Here is a 20,192-nt window from a genome sequence, read left to right as displayed (position 1 = left end):
AATTGTCACCATACTCAGCTGACACATGAAACACCTTAATTTGTCTTTTCCACTGTGGCATTGTTGTTACTGTCCATCAATAAGTTAATGATTGTATTAATACCCACCTTTGGTTTGTTAATGCAACTATCACAAAAATATGGTATTATTAAATGTACTATCACAAAAATATAAAATATATTCTTTTTTTTTTTTTTTTTTTGAGACGGAGTTTCGCTCGTTACCCAGGCTGGAGTGCAATGGCGTGATCTCAGCTCACCGCAATCTCCGCTTCCCGGGTTCAGGCGATTCTCCTGCCTCAGCCTCCTGAGTAGCTCGGATTACAGGCATGTGCCACCATGCCCAGCTACTTTTTTGTATTTTTAGTAGAGACGGGGTTTCACCATGTTGACCAGGATGGTCTCGATCTCTTGACCTCGTGATCCACCCATCTCGGCCTCCCAAAGTGCTGGGATTACAGGCTTGAGCCACAGCGCCCGGCTAAAATATATTCTTAAACAGAAAAAAATTTTAAAAGCTATAAAGTATTATTTGATTTTTCTTAACAAAAGGAAAACATGTTTATAATTACAAGTAAATCCTTAGTAAGAGATAGGAAAAATGTGTACCAAACTTAACAATGATCAACTCTGTGGAAGGGAGTGGATGGAGATGAGGATGTGGTGGAGGTGGGTGTGCAAGTAGGGAAACTTCATACTATGTTCTGTGCAATTCTATATTTCTTGGATTTATTTTTAGGGTAAAGTTACATTCATTTGTTGCTTCTGTAAGTAAAATATAAAGACTATAATGAAAAATCTTTATAGAACTTTTTTTAAGGAGCGAAAGTTCTTTAAAGGCTGTGCATTTGTCTATCAGATCCTACAAAATTTTGATTCTTTCTAGGCTGTTTTACTTTCTTCATCCAAGAAAAACATGTTTTTGAGACAGTGATCCTGCAGTGCTCACAGTATAATCAAGTTATTACACACTGGGGAAGAAAACTCACACCATATGAATATATATCTAATAGAACCCCAATGAATCACCTAGAAATGATCATAGGATGTCATAAATACCTGGGGGATGGGACAGGGATATTTTCTGTGAGGGGGACAAGCTTGATTACTAAAGTGATAAGCCAGAATCAGACATTTAAGGAAATGAAAAAGCTTATGGGAAAAAGAAAGAGATAACATTTAAAGTGCATTCAGGGGACAGAGATCAGGGCAGATGAAATGCAAAACAAGTGAAACATTCTGGGCAAAATAAGGGGAGAAAAGCAAATTGTGGTAAATTATGAATGGATTTGTAAACCAGATATTAGAATTTGAGTTGCCAGAGAAGGTGACAGGCAGTTACATTAGATACAGTTCATTAACATAAAAGAAAAAAAAATCAGAGGTAGAATTGGGAATGACAACTGTGTGCATTAAAATTATTTAACAACAAAAAAAAACCTCACCTTGAAAACAAAACTGAAATGTAACAAAAGGATTAGGGCACAGCAAACCAAGAACTATTCTTTGCCCCTCTCTTGTTCCTCTAGGTGTATCTGCATCATTCTTTTCTTTCTCTCTGCAGATGAGCTTTCACGAACTCTCAGTCCACACTGCCATAGATGGTCATTCCCACAGCTCCTGCTCTGCATGGTGTAGCCCCATAGACAGAGGTACTGGACTCCCTCTCACCCAATCTCTCTCAGGGGAGAGTGAAATTTGATTAGCCAATCTGGGCTCAAGAACCCACCAATAATCTACAGTGAGGAGTAGTGAGCAGTTCATGGTGCAGTCATTATTCCTGGGGGTTCCCCCCCACATTGGGGACATGGTTTCCAGAGCAAGTGAGGGGAAGAGTTGTGATCAGATACCTTCTCTCTCTATTAACTATGTAACTATTAGCTACATCATTACCATTGGGAAGATTTTTGCTTTTGGAATTATCATCCATAAAGATATTGATGAATATTTTGTGACAAAGCATTGGTCCCACGGCACTTCTGATGCCAGTTTACCATCAATAACAACAGTTTTTATTTTTTGAATTTAAAATATTTATGAATGTCTTATTTTATGAACTGCTGTGAGAGAAAATAAGTGGGGATTTTATTCAAAGGGAAAACAGAGAGACTTGTGTCCAATCAAGAAGTGCTGAAACCAAACTTGGGAAATATTTTTTTTTCTAGTTCTTATAAAAGGCAGCCTATGTCTTTTGCCCAAGACTTTTCACATCTTAATAACATTTAAATATTATAATCAGATAATATCCACAGACATTAATTTCCCCTTTCTGCCTCTATTTTACAAATGAAAAGCTGATGCATTTAAATTTTCTCGATGCTACATAAGACAGAAAAATTGACTCAGTAACTTTAAGTACTGGAATAGGCTCCAGTACTAAAACAGGAATGCCCAGAAGAGACAGAAAGCTATAAACCATGATAAGCAAACAATATAAAAATTTAATAATTATGAAATATAACAAACAAGGAGTGAATTGGTTAACAAGACCATGATGAACTGTTGAGCCAGTTGTATAGTGATAGATATTGTTAAGTTCAGAGGAAGGCAGTATCCTAACAATTAGACACAGAGCAATAATTTATGTATTCCCAAAGAGGAACACTCCTAAATTGAACAATTAAAAAAGAATTTGTTTTAACAGGAAAAATAGCTGGTCTGTATAGACTTAGTCTCCTGAAGGAGAAAAGAATCACATGATAGCTAAGTAAAATGAAAACTAGGATGTAACAGATTTTAATATATAGACAATGAGGGCAGAGTCAAAGTTAGGACCAAAATGAGTTTACTTTTAGTTAAAAGTATAAGCATGCAAGAGCTATAATTAAGCAAAAGCTACATAGGATGAAAAGAAAGAATTAGTGAATTGGAGGTGGGAAGCCCTGGTAGGCAGATCTGTAGAAAGAATCCATAGAGTAGAAATGTATCTGTTAATAATGATGGTCATTCCTCATGTTTCTGATTCTCAAATGCACACATACTGTCTCAGTTCCAGAACTATCCTTCAGTTCTAATTAGGAGGTCAAGCTTATGATGTGTCTTGATTGTAAACTTTTATATGATCCACTTATCTTAATCATTTTATCATGTCACATGTGTCTTACAGTGACTCCTTTGCTGGCCTTAGTGAGTCTCTATTCCTTATAATAGGGAAAGATAAAGGAGAACCATATAATAAATATGGCTAGAAAAGAGAAGAGTTAAAGAAAGCATTGTGTTTGGAGCCTGGGTGATTGGAAGAATATCAAGATTAATGAAAAATCGGGAAAATTAAAGGGTATACTTAGGTCAGGTCACTTTTAGGTATATTTTTAGTTATCTTAATTTTGAGTTGCTCAAAAATGAAATATAAATTCCTCATAAATCTGGTGAATTCCTCCTGAGATATCAAGACATGTTTATTTTACTCATTTTCCCAGCATTCATTAGAACTTCTAAATCCAAGAACCTAAAACTTTCCTCAGTTTTGAGACATTCTGTTCCATGCTTGCTTTACATGTCCTTATGCTTTATTTTTTTATTCTTACTTTCTGGAAAGCCTGTTGTCAAATATTGGAATCTGTCCTTCACATCCTTTGGCTTTACTTTCACGCTTTGTATCTCTTGGTATTTTTAACTGCTTCTGGGAGAATTCCCTGGCTCATTCTTCTAGTTTGTTCTTTAGCTTTGCTCATTCTCTTATTCAGCTCATCTATTGAAATTTAAATGTCAGTGATCATTTTTGTCATTTCTCTGAAAATTAATTATTATGGATATAGCCTATTTTCCCTGATGATATTAATTACACTTAATCTAAATTTTTGAGAAGTTTTTTCTAACTTTGTTTTCAAATATATTAATATTTATTAGCTGCTTTTCATGGCATTGGGTTTCCTCAAATATCTATGTGCTCCTCTTTGGAATCAGGATTCCTTGTTAGCTCAAGAAAAAATCTACTGAAGTAGTTAAGAAGATAAGGCCTGGAGCCCCATGGCCTGTGATGAAATTCCTGCTGTACCATTTGCTGGTCCTATGATATTAATATTCCCTATGTTACCCTGTGACTAATGTGACTTTACATTTCTATGCCTCAGTCTCCTCATATATAAAATGAAAATAATAATAACTTACTTCACAGAGTTTCATGGGAATTAAATTATTAACACATGGAATGCTTTGAAAGGAAACCTACCACTTAATGGGTATTAGTTTTTAATGTTATGAGAATAGTGAAGTATTTTGGTATTAGTAAATACTAGCTTTTAATATTATGTGACTACTGAAACATTTTATTGCATTCAGACTACACTCATTGTGTGAGAGGTTAGGCTGTGTTGCTGAGTGAAGTTGGAGTGTGCTAGTAGTTTTTCCTCTGGATGTGGAGGTTTTCTAATCCTACGGAATGTAGTCAGTCAACTGGGGCATTTACTGCTCCAGCAGGGCCAGGTGGGGTCTCAGTATGGTGATGGAAAATCATATCTCCTTCTCAGTCTCTGGTCCAAGTGTGCATGTGGAGGTGAAGGACTCCTGGGCTACTCAAATTTTCTATCACTACTCTCCACCCTATAGGGAATATGTCTGCCTTTGGGTCTCTGCCTTCTGATGTGTATGGGGATTTATGATAGGAAAATGAAATGCAGCATGTGCTCTGATCCCCATCTTGAGCCAATTCTGGGTGATTGTTTTGCATGTGAGTTGCTTGATGTGATTCAACAATTCTGTGTTTTTGACATGCCCTCCTTTCTGCCAATATGTCTTAGAATTTGCCATTTATAAAAAAAGTCATTTGGGGCTGTGGATATGGCAGTCTACAAAAGTGTTATAAAGATAGCTTTTGTTTTTATTTCATAGTTTATGATACATGGCTATAATGAGTGAATATATCCATTAATAACATAGCATACAGATTTTTTCTGGTTTTCTTTAATACGTGGATTGAGAAACAAAAATTGGAAACAACTGGAAAACATTTTAAGTTCTTCGCCTTTTTGTACTGATGAAATGTTAAAACAGATATGGGAGTTTCTTCAGCTATTACTTAGCTGAAATGTCTTAATTAGTTTCATGGAATCAAATCATTTCATCATGGCTTTGAGGACATAAAATGAGATGACACATACACCCTCGTAGTATATGTGTATCCTCTCCACATCCCAAATAATATTTTGAATAGGAGAACAGCTGCTGCTGCTGCCACTGTTGCCAGAACCACTGTGGTGGAAAGGGACTCAATTTTCCAGGCAAAGTGCCACTGGGGCCCGGGCATTTTGACAAGACGATGTATTCAGTGTCTGAGCTCATGTAGGGCAATGGCAGTGGCACCTTCATCCTTCTCCCTGCAGAATTGTCATTGTGGCTCCTGGGACAACATATGATAAAAAATGATGCTGGTAGAAAGATTTGGAAGGGGAATAAGAAGTGGTGTTGATTCTCCTTTCTTTTTGATCATATAAGTGTTAATGTTACCTGAAAGTGATGCTTATTAAGATTCTTCCTTGTGGAAGAAGTGAATGCCTATAAAGCTCTATCTAAGAATTGAAGTCAGTATGACACGCCTTGAAAACCTCAAACTGCAATTTCTTTCCTCTGAGCATCCTAACTTCCCAGGGTTGGAAGCAGTTCATTGACCCAGAAAGTATCTGATGGCATGGATTTGGCATTTAAACAAACTCTCTGACTCAGCTGGTTCAAGAAAAAAGTTCTGGTTCATCAGAAAGAAAAGTTAGTCTAAAAGAAAAAAAAACTGTGCAGTTAATCTGACAGCTTTGTGTTCACTTCGATTTAAAATTTGCTTCTGTTTTGTTAAAATGATAATATTCCATTTACTGTGGTTCCCATCTTTAGAATTTTTCTTTCTCTTTTGCTTAAAGAGCCTTGATAGAATTGTATTAGAACACTGTGGGCTGTTAAATATGGTTGTGATTTGTAAGAAAAGGAATTTTTAAATGAACCAAAGATGAATCTTCACTGATCAAAAGCAAAGGATATGTGGAAGCTTGACTTTTAGAATTAATCTTTTTGTTTTACAGTTTGTTTCCATTTCAATAAAAAAAGATACTAAGTCTGCAAATACCTATCACAAAATCTTAAATGTCATTTTTATTTATAGCATGCAGTTCATAGAGTAGTATAGCTTAGTGATTTTTAGATCATGGGTAAAATCCTGACTCAGCCCTTACTAGCTGTGTGGTTTTGGGCATCATGCTTAACTGTACTGTGACTCAACGTCCTCATATATAAAGTAGGAATAATAATAGTGTCTGCCTGATGGGGTTGTTAAAAGGACTATGTGAGTCAATACTCAGAAAGCACAAAGACTACCTACTACCTGGAAACACTATATATGTTTATATTTGGCATTTCTTTTTTAAAAAAAATACCTGAAATTATGGAGAAGCTTAAGTTCTTGGACTATATAAAGTGAAACTGTTTCTGTAACATATTTTATGATTCTGACATTATGTGTAGTACATTACTTCTAAATAACTGTTTTAGTTACAAGTAAGAACAATAATTGTTTTTACTGTTTTGTTTTGTTTTGTTTTGTTTTGTTTGAGACGGAGTTTCGCTCTTGTTACCCAGGCTGGAGTGCAATGGCGCGGTCTCGGCTCACCGCAACCTCTGCCTCCTGGGTTCAGGCAATTCTCCTGCCTCAGCCTCCTGAGTAGCTGGGATTACAGGCACGCACCACCATGCCCAGCTGATTATTTTTTGTATTTTTAGTAGAGACGGGGTTTCACCATGTTGACCAGGATGGTCTCAATCTCTTGACCTCGTGATCCACCCACATCGGCCTCCCAAAGTGCTGGGATTACAGGCGTGAGCCACCACGCCCGCCCAATTGTTTTTACTGTTATCACTGTTTTCTGAAACTATTTTTCTTTCCTTTTTATAGCCCAGTATTAAAAGTACAGAAAACATAGTGCAATACTTTTAAAAGGAAAATTTTATCGATGATCCCACAATACTAATATTTGTCATTATTAACCTAGCTGAGCATATCTTACTGTTTGTAGGATTTTCATTCATTTTCAGAGCTGGTAGCAAAAATCACATTAAATTATATTGTTGGATGACAGTGCTTATTAATGCAAGTATAGAAGGACTAATGACGGGCTCATCTATAATTTTTGGCTTGTTTCTCCATACCTTCTTCAGTAGTAACTCTGTTAATGAAGATATTCATACCTAGATGTTTACCCAATTCATGAAATTCAACATATTCCAAACTTTTCATTATTAATGCTCAGTTCTCAAATCTTTATCTGTTTTCTCCCACCTCCTTTCAACCTTTCTCTTATTCTGCCTACCTCAACACATATATGCAGAGAGAGAGAGAGAGAGAGAGAGAGAGAGAGAGAGAGAGAGAGAGACAGACAGAGCATCTCTGTTCAACTTTCTTCTCAGATGTATCTTTGTTTCCTATGCCCCCAATCTCAAGTATTTAGTTATATTTGAGTCATCATTTCTCTTTTTTAAATTGAAAACACAATGACATTGTAATGAATCTTTCTTTAAAATAGCTCTTCTTTTCCACCACTGCTGTCATGCCTCTAGAGATAGCCTTCAATGTCTGATTTTCTTCTTTCCATGTTGTGACTACACTTAACAATCTGTATTTGTTGATCATATTGATTTTCATTATCAAATCTAGGTGCAAGGTACTTGTTGCTTTTAAAATGCTTCAGTGACAAATTATCCTTTAATAATGGGTAGATGACAAATGAACAAGAAAAGATGAAATCATATAATATCATAAAAAATATAGTAGACAAGAAATGGCTGGGTGCAGTGGCTCAAGCCTATAATCCCAGCACTTCGGGAGGCTGAGGCAGGTGAATCACCTGAGGACAGGAGTCAGAGACCAGCCTGGCTAACATGGTAAAACCCAACTCTACTAAAAATACAAAATTAGCCGGGCATGGTGGTATACACCTGTAATCCCAGCTATTTAGGGGCCTGAGGCAGGAGAATCAGTTGAACCCAAGAGGTGGAGTTTCCACTGAGTTTAGATCACACCATTATACTCCAGCCTGGAGAAAAAGAGTGAAGCTCTGTCTCAAAAGAATAAAAAGGAGGAGGAGGAGAAGAAGAAGAAATATTTAGACTGATTGGTTAAAAGTATGAGGAACATATTAATTTTCTATTTTCATCTATTACTTTTCTGTGGCTGTCATATTACCACAAACTGGGTGCCTTAAAACAGCAGAAGTATGTTCTCTTATATTTCTGGAAGCCAAATGACTGAAATCAAGGTGTCAGCAGGGCTGCACTACCTCTGTGGCTCCAGGGGAGAATTCATTCTTTGCCTCTTCATCATTGCTGCTGTTGCCAGCTTCCTTGACTTGTGTCCACCTCTCTTTGCTTTCTTTATCTTCAAATGGCCTTTTTCTCTGTATGTTTCCTATAAGACACTTGTTTTTGAATTTAGGGCCTATGAAGATTGATTTTTTTGTGTGTGTCAACTTGGCTGTGGTGCTCCATTGTTAGGTCAGACACTTATCTAGATGTTTTTTTTTTTGTGAAGGTACTTCGAAGATGTGATTAACATTTATGAGAAAGTAGATTACCTTCCATACAATGTGGATGGGCCTCATGCAATCAGCTGAGGTTTCTTCTATGGAGAAGAAAGAATTTTGTCTCAAGACTGTAACATAAAAATCCTGTCTGAGTTTTCAGTCTGCTACCCTGATCTATAAATCTATAAATGTCAGACTTAGGACTGAAACATCAACTTTTACCTGAATTTCAAGCCTGCCAGCCTGCAGTATTGATTTTGGACTTGCCAGCACTTACCGTTACGGGAACCAGTTCCTTAAACCCAGTCTTTCTCTGCGTTCTTCTCTCTCTCTCTCTCTCTCTCTCTCTCTCTCTCTCTCTCTCTCTCTCTCTCTCTCTCCCTCTCGCTCCCCCTTTCCCCCTTTCCCCCCTCCCCTCTTCCTCCTCTTCCTCTTCCAACCAGTTCCTTAAACCCAGTCTTTCTCTGCGTTCTTTCTTTCTTTCTTTCTCTCTCTCTCTCTCTCTCTCCCCCCCTTTCCCCCTTTCCCCCTTCCCCTCTTCCTCCTCTTCCTCTTCCAATCTCCCTCCTTATTTCTGACTTTGTCTATTGATTCTATTTCACTAGAGAACCCTGACTAAAACAGGATCCAACTTGCATACTCTGGGATGAACTTGACTCAAAATTCTTAGTTACATCTACAAAACCTTTTTTATCTATCTGAAAAACCCTTTATCCATAAGATAACAGTCCCAACTTCAAGGGATTTGAAGTGAATAAATATCTTTGGGGTGGGGGTACATGTTTTAACCAACTACAACTACCATATAATTAGGAATTATTTAGTCTGTCTCACTTTTACCACAGAACATTACCAAGTTTCAAAAGGTATCATATACTTTTCGAAAGACTTATCGACACAAAATTAATTTTATTCACATCAGAAAATGAATATATATACTAGATGAACTTTATGACAGAAGACTATCTTAAGGTATAACAAAAATAGTACAGTTAATTTTAACTTTAAATACCGCATAATGCTATATTTGTTAATCAAATCTCAAATCTGAGCCACATTTTAAAAAAATGAAATGAAGATGTACAAAGAAAAACTGGTACCAGTCTTACTGAAACTATTCCAAAAAGTCAAGAAGGAGGAATTACTCCCTAACTCCTGTAAAACCTGTATCACTCTGCTACCAAAATTGGGCAAGAACACAACAAAAAAAGAAAACTGCAAAGCAATATCCCTGATGAACATAGATGCAAAATTCTCAAGAAAATACTAGCAAACTGAATCCAAAAGCACATCAAAAAGATAATTTACCACAGTCACATGGGTTTTATTCCAGGGTGCAAGGATGGTTCAACATCCCCAAATCAATAAATGTGATTTATCACATAAACAGAAGTACAAACAAAAACTACATGACCATTTCAATAGATGCAGAAAAGGCATTCAATAAAGTCCAGTCCAACATTTCTTCATGATAAAAACCCTCAACAAACTAGGCATAGACAGAATATACCTCAAGATAACAAAGGCCACATACAACAAACCCACATTTACCACACTGAACAGGGAAAAGCTGAAAGCCTTTTTTTCTGAGAACTGGAACAAAGCAAGGATGTCTACTCTTCTATCATGCAACATAAGGGTGGAAGTCCTAGCCAGAGCAGTCAGGCAAGAGAAAGAAATAAAAGGCATCTAAATCGAAAGAGAGGAAGTGAAATTATCTCTGTTTGCTTATGACATGGTCATACACCCAGAGCACCTAAAGACTCCTCCAAAAGACTCCTAGACTTAATAAACAAACTAAGTGAAGTTTCAGGATACAAAAATCAGTGTGCAAAAACCAGTAGCATTTCCATACACCAATAACATTCAAATCGAAAGCTAAATCAAGAACTCAGTCCCATTTGCAGTAGACATATACACACACACACACACACACACACACACACACACCCCTAGGAATACATTTAACCAAGGATGTGAGAGATCTCTAAAAGGATAACTACCAACACTGATGAAACAAACCCCATAGATAACACAAACAAAAGGAAAAATATCTCATGCTCATGGATTACATAAATCAATATTGTCAAAATCACCATACTGCCTAAAGCAATCTATAGATTCAGTACAATCTCTATAAAATTATCAATGTCATTTTCATAAAAGTATTTAAAAAAATCCTAAAGTTCGTATGGAAGCAGAAAAGACCCTGAATAGCCAAAGTAATCCTAAGCAAAAAGAACAAATCTGTAGACATCATACTGCCTGACTTCAAATTATACTACAAGGCCATAGTAACTAAAACAGCATGATACTGGCATAAAAATAAATACTTTGATCAGCGGAACAGAATAGGACACCCAGATATAAACCCACATACAACCAATTGATCTTTGACAAAGTTGACAAAAAAATAAACAATGGGGAAAGGACACCCTATTCAATAAATGGTGCTAGAAAAATAGGCCAGTGATATGCAGATGAATCTCTTTAATCTCTTACCATTTACAAAAATTAACTAAAGTTGGATTAAAGACTTAAGTGTAAGACCTGAAACTAAAAATCACAGAAGAAAATCTAGGAAAAATTCTTCACAACACTGACCTAAGCAAAGAATTTATGATGAAGACCCCAAAAGCAAATGCAAAAAAACAAAAGTAGACAAATGGGACTTAATTAAACTAAAAGCTTCTGCACAACAAAGGAAATAATCAACAGAATAAACAGAAAACCTACAGAATAGGAGAAAATATTTGCAAATTATGCTTGTGACAAAAGACAAATGTCCAGAATCTATAAGGAACGCAGACAACGCAACAAGAAAAAGACAACCTCATTGAAAGCTGGGCAAAGGACATGAACAGTCATTCCTCCAAAGAAGAAATACAAGTAGACAAAAAACACATGAGACAATATTAAACATCACCAATCATCAGAGAAATGCAAACTAAAACCACAATGAAATAGCATCTTACATGAGTCAGAATGGCTGTTATTAAAAAGTCAAAAAAAAAAAACAGATGTTAGCATGGATGCAGAGAAACGTTAACACTTAGACATTATTGGTAAGAATGTAAATTAGTTTAACCTCTAAGGAAAATAATATAAAGATTTCTCTTTTTTTCTTTTTTTGAGACAGAGTCTTGCTCTGTGCAGTGGCACAATCTTGACTCACTGCAACCTTCACCTCCTGGGTTCAAGTGATTCTCCTGCCTCAGCCTCCCAAGTAGCTGGGACTACAGCTGCATGCCACCATAACCAGCTAATTTTTGTATTTTTAGTAGAGATGGGGTTTCACCATGTTGGCCAGGATGGTCTCAATCTCTTGACCTTGTGATCCACCCACCTTGGCCTCCCAAAGTTCTGGGATTACAGGCATGAGCCACTGCACCCGGCTGAAGATTTATCAAAGAACTAAAAATAGCGCACCATTCAACCCAGCAATTCCCCACTACTGGATAGCTACCCAAAGGAAAAGAAATCATTCTATTAAAAAGACAAGTATACTCATATGTTCATTGCTGTACTATTCACAATAGCAAAGTGATGGAACCAACCTAAGTGTCCATCAACAGTTGACTGGATAAAGAAAATGTAGTATATATACACCATGGAATGTTACAGCCATTTTAATAAAGAGTGAATAATTCCCTTTGCAGCAACATGTATGAAGCTGGAGGTCATTATCCTAAGTGAACTAACCCAGAAACAGAAAACCAAGTACTAAATGTTTTCACTTATGCATGGGAGCTAAACAGTGGGCACACATGGACATAAAGATGGAAATAATGGACACTGGGGACTCCAAAAAGGGAGAGGCTGAAAGGGTAGGGAGGGCTGAAAAATTACCTGTCAGATATAATGTTCACTATTTGGGTAATGGGTACTCTAGAAGCCTAATCTCTATCAATATGCAATATACTCATGGAACAAGCAAACACATGTGCCCTCTGAATATAAAACAAAATAAATTTTTAAATGCAGTAAAATCAAAGTAATTTCCAAGGAAATTCATGTTTCTATAAACTAGAGACCTAATTTTTAAACATTAGGTCCAGAGGCTAGTACAAACTATAATTTGTTCTATTAATTTGCATATTTGCCAGAGTTTATGAAGTTTATTTTTTTTAGTAAACAACTTATTCAGGCTATATATCAGGCTGAAATAAATATCAAGCATATTTTAAGGTATATATTAACTACCCTCTGCCTGTACAATTTTTTAAAAGTATGTTGAAAAAAATATAGATTTTTTCCACATGGGATTGAGTTCCCAAATAAAAAACAGACTTCCATTTAAAAGGAAATTTGCATTTGGTGGATAATAAATAGCTTCTGGATTTTGTTGAGTGTGGCTTCTTTTAGCATTCTTTTCTTTCTTGCATTTTAACATCTGTTAAGATTCAGCAGTAGAATTTGGTCTTCTATATTAAATGGCTACATCTATTTTTTGATTTTTAAATTTATTATCTTACCACTTTAAAACTGAACATAAACTTTATAGTTTTTTATTGTATGCATGTAATCCGAGCAATAGTTTTGTGAATATATGTCTACTGGCCTGAATCTCATCAGGTATTTGATATGGGGGGTGGGGAGACTAGCTGAAAATAAAGAAGAAAACAAAGGACTCTCAGCATAAATAAGGCTTTTGTCTTTAACTTTTGGAGCCCAACTTTTCCTTATACTTCTATAATGATTTTCATAAAGGTTCACAAAATTGGATGCATTTCAGTAGTGAAACTGTCACTGTACTAGAATGTTCTTCATCTGATTTTTCATTGTTGTGACACCTCAAATATACATTTGTGTCATAGTTTTATATCTCTTGTCTTGCTGTTTCTCTAAATTTCTATCTCCATTCCTCTTAAGAAACTTTCATTGTTACTGTTGTCATTAAATATTTGAAGAGGATGTACTCTCTTTTTATAAATGCAGTATTTTCATTTCCCAGGAGTTCTGTTATGTCTTAGTGCATTTGTGCTGCTACAACAGAACACCACAGACTTAATAATTTATAAACAATAGAAATTTATTTCTCACAGTTCTGGAGGTTGATAAGTCCAAGATCCAGGTGCCAGTATTTGGTGTCTGGTGAGGGCCTTCTTGCAGCATTCTCACCTGGCAGAAGATGGAAGGGCAAGAAAGCAAGCTAGCCTAATGCTGTGTGGAGCCTCTTTTATCTGGGTCTTAATCCCATTCACTTGCAGAGGAGCCCTCATGGCCTAATCACTCCTAGAATGCCCCATTTTTTAATATTATCACATTGGCAACACCTGGATTTTGGAAGGAACACATTCAAACCATAGCATGATAATGAAGGAAGACAATACTGATGAGGACGATTGCTAACGGTAAATTTTTTGAAGATGATTTAGGAGATATCACTCATATTGACTAAGTTTGCCTTCCTATTCAGACGCTAATAAAAATATAGTCACAGGAGACTTTGCAGCTATACTAAGGAAGACTTCGGAACAACTGACTTGCTGTTATGGCTGCAGACAATCTTATATTTTAAAATGTTTTCATCGGTGGCCCATAAGATGATAGACATTCCCATCTAATATATCTTTAGTGATTACTTAGGTACATACTCTTTATCCAGAATGTACCAGATGTTTTGCACATATTCTCTCCTGTCCCCACAGGAGTCATGTCATGTAGTTATAAGGTCTATTTTACACAGAGAAAGTGAGGCTGACAGAAAGAGTTTTCACATAATTATACAGTGGCTACGGAAGGACTGGAGATGAGTTCTATTTATTGCTTCAATTCTTTACTGCCCATCCTTTTTGTGTTTGGATAAGGGAGGTGGTTTTGAAATTACTTTTACTTGCTCTAGGCAAATTTCAGAGACAAACCTACTTCTGTGGTTCATGTTAAGAATTTCAAAAACAGTTCAAATAATGTTGCTCAATTTAAGAAACAGATGAAAGTCTTGTCTGATATTCATTGACTTCACATTTTTACATAGTGAGTATATGATGTTGAAATCTGCATATGCCTGATTCTTTATCTAGAGCCAAATATCAGAGAATTCTCAAGAGCAAGGACTGCTCCTAGAATTCTTCCAGGTGATTTGCAGGGTCTATAAAGCTAAGTCCAAACAAAGTCATTCACCATGAGAAAAGAGAAAATCTGGATAGGTTACCAAATAATTGTGCTACGTATGAAATACTATTTGCTTTTCCTTCTTCTAGAACTCCGTTTGTATTAGATTTAAGAACATGCCTCTCTGAGGAGCTGCCTAGGGGGGAATATATTTATTGTGAACAGTCAGGAACCCATGTGTAGTTTCGACTTTGCACACATCAGTTTGCAAAAGTAGTTTCTTTCACTTTTTTCATTACCAAGTGTGCGCTGATTTCCTGCATATGCTGTGAACAGAACGTGGTTTCTATAACTCATTGATCTGGAATAAGTCATTTATTTGCTACTACTGAGCCAACAGATGCCAAAGCCTCAGAACAGTTAAATTTATTTAAAATGTTGTTTTTTTTAATGGTGGTTATTTGGATTTTGCCTGTAAAATATGAACTCAGTGTTCATTATTTTGAAGGAATAAATCCACTTTAAAATAAGAACACCTTTGCTATCTAATAGGAACTTTGACATTTAGAACCAACTTGTAAAAGCTCTGTCCTAATACTTGAATATTTATTGAAGATTTAGTGATAGCCCTCGGCCTCTGTTTAGCACAAATTAAAAGCAAAACAAAACGCAACAAAAAACAACTTGTGTAGGCCATTGGCCCTTCATCTGCTTCTTTCCTTAGAATTTCTGATTATGGGGATTTTAGGGCACTTCTTAGAAAATGAGGTTGTTTCTTGGAATTGTATGGAGTACACTAGGGTCCATCCTTTATGTTACTCTTTGTATTCTCTGGGGTAGCTTCCTGTTCCTGGGTGAATCTGAGAAACTGGTGAAGATCACAGACTACCAAAGACTGTCCCTAAGAACCTTACTGATCAGCTTCACAACTCAAGTAAAGCTAGTTAAGTGTAAACTATCTAAGACAGCACTACTGTGTCACCAGTTTAAAAGGGTCTCACCCTTTTAAAGTTGCATTTCTAGTCTGACTTTGATCCATTTGGTAAATATGTTATTTTCTGACATCATTGTTTAATCACGCCATTCATCGACTTTTCCAGTTTGGTGAGACTTCAGTTTACTAAACTGAAATGTCTGGTTCTCACAGTCTCCTCCCCTGTCACATTGATTCAGGGCCCACAATTTTTTTTTTGATTCTGAACAATATCCCTGTTCATACTGCTTTATATTACATTAAGATCTCCCCAGCCTGCTTTCAGTTCATTAACTCTTTATTCCCAAACATATTTTGGCTTCTACCATGAAAAATAATCCAAAACTTGGAACACACCATGTTCTGAGACTACATCAATATAAAAAGCCATGAATATTTGCCCTCATTTCTTCATGCTTCTTCAAACCAGCATTTTCTATTGTTTCTGTCAGAGGATTCTGCTACTCATTACTTCATTTTCAGTATCCTTGTTCATGTTTCTCTTTCATTTGTCGTATTTTACAGCATTATTGAATTCTTGACCAAAATCATCTATTATAATTGATTTTGCACACAACTATGCTGGGTATTATTTCAGAACACTATGGGGATAATATTTTGCTTCCCCCAAAATAATAGAGTATGCTGAATCCAAAGAGACCACTGAGAAAACCTCCCTCCTTTTGAATACTATGAGAACTAAAGAGCATAAAAGTTAAGTGACTTTTCCAGAGGCTCACAATTAATTAGTAGCAGGATGGAGTTTGAACTTAGGGTCTCTTACTGTAAGTCCAGTTATTTTACATTATTCTATTCTCCAAACAAAATGAAACTGGGGTAAATAGTATAGTAGGACTTGACTACCCCAAGGGGATTTGAGAAAAAATTAAGTATAGCATCCTTAACCAATCTCAAGGATTCCACCCAGTCCTCAGGTTAGTAAAGCTTTATTTGATCCTAACTCTATTGTTATTACCTGTTTATAGCTTGCATAGAACTCTGACATTAGGTGACTTCATTATATAATGTAACTTTTCCGTGGAGAAAATAAGGAGTCATCTACTCAGTATATTCAGGCCAGGAAAAGGCGTAAGCTGCAGGACCAGCCAGGGAGCACAAAAGCAAGCCTCACTGTTGGATGCTTCTCCGCACCCTTTGGGATCTGGGGTCTGTGATATGCTTATGGTGGCTATTTCAGCAGGAGTGCTGTTTTATCTCATGCCTGGGCTACTGCCAGCAAGGCCAGCATGCTAGATTCCTTTTCAGTGATCTGCTAATGTAAGAAATGTGTTACATAAGAGTGCTTTAGAATTTTATGAACTAGTACCTCAGTTTCTCCTCCTGCCTGCATTTCATTTTTATTTTCTTCAAGTATATTTTATACAACACAGTTGTACAAAAGAAGCTGTGGTGACTTTGGGTGGAAAATAATCCTTTACTCAATGTTTCACATCATAGTTTGCTGAAACTCACAAATGTGACTTTCCAAACAGTGAAATAGCTCTCTTTCTGAAGCCTTCTCTAATTCCACTGACCAAATAGTTCTCTTCTTCGTATGTACTACAATCATTTTATATCCTGTTAAGTTTCTCTATGAATTTGTCAGCATTTTATATTTTTATTAGATGTTCACCGTAGTTCTGTTTTGTAACATGGTTTGAAGTAATTGAAAAATTGTCATATCCTTTACAAACTTGGTTGAATAGTTTGTATACAATGTGTGCACCCAAATATTTTCTAATTGAATGCCTCTTTGAAGTAATGAAATTGTGTTCACTCTTCCAACTTCTCAAACAGCTGTGTAATGAAAGCATGAATCTAGAGTATTTATATAAAACAGGCTTTTTTAGTGGTAGGAATGTTTGTTTAGCAGAATTAAAGCAGTAAAGATATTTATGCCACTTCTGTACTCTATTGTATTGGGCTTTTGAAAGCAAAAACAGCCACTCCTAGAGAAGGTACCAGGGAAACAGTACTCTCAGCAGGAAGAGATTAGAGCAATAAGATAAAAGTAGGTTAGAGCAAGAAGATGAAAGGAATCTTTAGGATAGGGTAGACTTTGAGACTGTAAGTGATTATGTATGTTTGTATATCTGGATTTTTGTTTACATGATTATAATATCAAAGACATTGAATTATTCATCTCTATGTTCTACCCGTCTTTCACACTAAAGCATTGTGAATGATTTAATGTTATATAGGCTCCCAAAATAAATGTAGAAGTTTTTACAAAATTAAATCCAAGTTATAGTTTAGGTCTATGAAAGTTTAATGTTTGTTGGTCTATAAATATCTTTCCTAGTGAATAACTGGGTACTGGGCTCATAAATGTCCAGGCAGCTGAAAATATGTATTGCATGTAACTAGCTAATGTTTAAGTTGCCATCGCCTCTTCTCACCCCTTCTTCAATGTGGCCTGTTTCAGTATTGAATTTAATTTCATTTGTAATTCTTTATTGGTTTTCCAGCCAACAACTAAATGTCATTATCATACACAGAGCACCACCAATTTCTGTTAATTTGCTCTGTAATTGCAAGTGAAAGAACTGAATACACTTGAGTTTCCCATGAAAATTAAAAAATAAGATGGAAAATCCACTAATTGCCCATTTCACTTTCAGAAGATTTCATAATTACCAAAGCGTCTCTCAGCTGTATTGAATTGATGTCTCAGACTGTATATGATGGTCCAGGTGCTCACAGGATGGGTTGTCTTTGGTTGTGCTGATTTCATGTTTGTCAGTAGTCACCATGAAAACATTGTAAGAAAAATACTACTCCTCTAAAGAACAACAACAACAACAACAAAACTATACAACAACATGTCTACTCCCTTTCCTATTAATAGAAACCTTTGCGGGGAATTCACTTAACATCCTGAGTGTGTGTTGGAGGGTTGCCGCAGAGCAAGGGCATGCCAAAGCACAAAAGTACAGGTAGAAAATATGAAGCAAGTTCATAGGAATAAGTACCGTATAGCAATTCCTTATGAAAAACACCATTTTAAATGGTATGAGTCTGTAAAGACATTTTCCAAAAGCTTTCATCAGTCATGGTGGTATGTGATGCCTGCAGTCAATTTATTTATAGTCTGCCACTGTCAGGTTCTGGCTCAAAAAGTTGATCTTTCACTTTCACACATTTATATAGATAGTTAAATAACCACTAGAAAGCAAATTTGTTAAGGAAAAGGATTTGGTTTTGCTAATTTTGGCATCTACAAAGTCTAGTAGCAGATTCTGTTACCATTCTAGAACTCAATAATTGTTTCGTGAATGAATGAATAAATGGGTGGAGTACTAAAAATATGTATGTATTTCATTGCATTTGTAAACATCTTGTCATAGAAAATCCATATTTTCTAATAGGCTACCTTTAAATCATATTAGCTCAGTTTGAAAACATAAGCACTATTTAACTCTTTGAATGGAGAATGTTATTGAAGAGGCAGGACAGTCCAAGCTCAGGCCTGTCATCACAGCCTCTGCGGTCATCACACCTAGCCTGTGGTCATCTTCTCAGTTATGGGACATAAATGCATTTGAAGCTATAAGACTATGTAAGTAGAAAATTACTATGAATATTGATCTGTGACCAATGAAATGAGCAGAAATGAAACACACATTTCAATCTTATTAAATGAAATAAACCAAAATAGAAGAGTGTAAGACTAGGCATGGTGACTCACTCCTGTAATCCCAACATTTTGGAAGGATGAGGTGAAGGATTTCTTGAGCCCAGGAGTTCAACACCAGCTTAAGCAACATAGTGGGACCACCATCTCTATTTTTAAAAATATATATATTTTAAAATAAATTTAAAAATATATATATGATGGCCGGGCGCAGTGGCTCTACCCTGTAATCCCAGCACTTTGGGAGGCCAAGGCGGGTGGATCACAAGGTCGAGAGATCGAGACCATCCTGGTCAACAAGGTGAAACTCCGTCTCTACTAAAAATACAAAAAATTAGCTGGGCATGGTGGCGTGTGCCTGTAATCCCAGCTACTCAGGAGGCTGAGGCAGGATAATTGCCTGAACCCAGGAGGCAGAGGTTGTGGTGAGCTGAGATCGCGCCATTGCACTCCAGCCTGGGTAACAAGAGCGAAACTCCGTCTCAAAAAAAAAAAAAAAAAAAAAAAAATATATATATATATATATATATATATATATATATATGAAACAGTTTTCTCACATAACTATTTTTTTGACATGCCATGGCTTATTTGGTAAATGTATACATACGAATCCTTGTAGACTTGGCTACTTAATATTTGCACAATTTTATGGCCTAATTTACACATTATATCATATATGATTTGAATCTTTACTATCGCTATTCTTATTGGATTGAAGTTCTTTATTTATTTATTTTTATATATATATATATTTTTTTAATTGATTTTAGGTTTGGGGGTACATGTGATGAACATGCAAGATTGTTGCATAGGTACACACATGGCAGTGTGCTTTGCTGCCTTCCGTCCCCTCACCTGTATCTGTCATTTCTCCCCATGCTATCTCTTCCCACCTCCCCACCCCCGCCCCTCCCCCAATTCCCCCCAACGGACCCCAGTGTGTAGTGCTCCTCTCCCTGTGTCCATGTGTTCTCATTGTTCAACACCCGCCTATGAGTGAGAATATACGGTGTTTGATTTTCTGCTCTTGT

The 20,192-nt window shown here is 36.3% G+C and overlaps 1 protein-coding gene across 2 annotated transcripts in view; it reads left to right on the top strand.

Annotated features, from left to right (window-relative positions):
• Nucleotides 1–20,192, top strand: part of CHSY3 (chondroitin sulfate synthase 3) — a 290,568-nt gene that overhangs the window by 147,952 nt on the left and 122,424 nt on the right. Inside the window, exon 3 of one of the 2 annotated variants that reach the window (XM_074381824.1) lies at nucleotides 1,564–1,651. The exons of the other annotated variant lie outside the window; for it this stretch is intronic. Coding sequence (XP_074237925.1) covers nucleotides 1,564–1,651 — 88 coding nt within the window. The remainder of the gene's footprint in view (nucleotides 1–1,563; nucleotides 1,652–20,192) is intronic. 2 annotated transcript variants of the gene reach the window in all.

The sequence above is a fragment of the Saimiri boliviensis genome, chromosome 1 (assembly GCF_048565385.1).
Source record: "Saimiri boliviensis isolate mSaiBol1 chromosome 1, mSaiBol1.pri, whole genome shotgun sequence".
In the NCBI taxonomy this organism is placed as follows: Eukaryota; Metazoa; Chordata; class Mammalia; order Primates; family Cebidae; genus Saimiri; species Saimiri boliviensis.
Note: the sequence above shows the minus strand (reverse complement) of the source record. Positions and strands in the feature narration are given on the sequence as shown.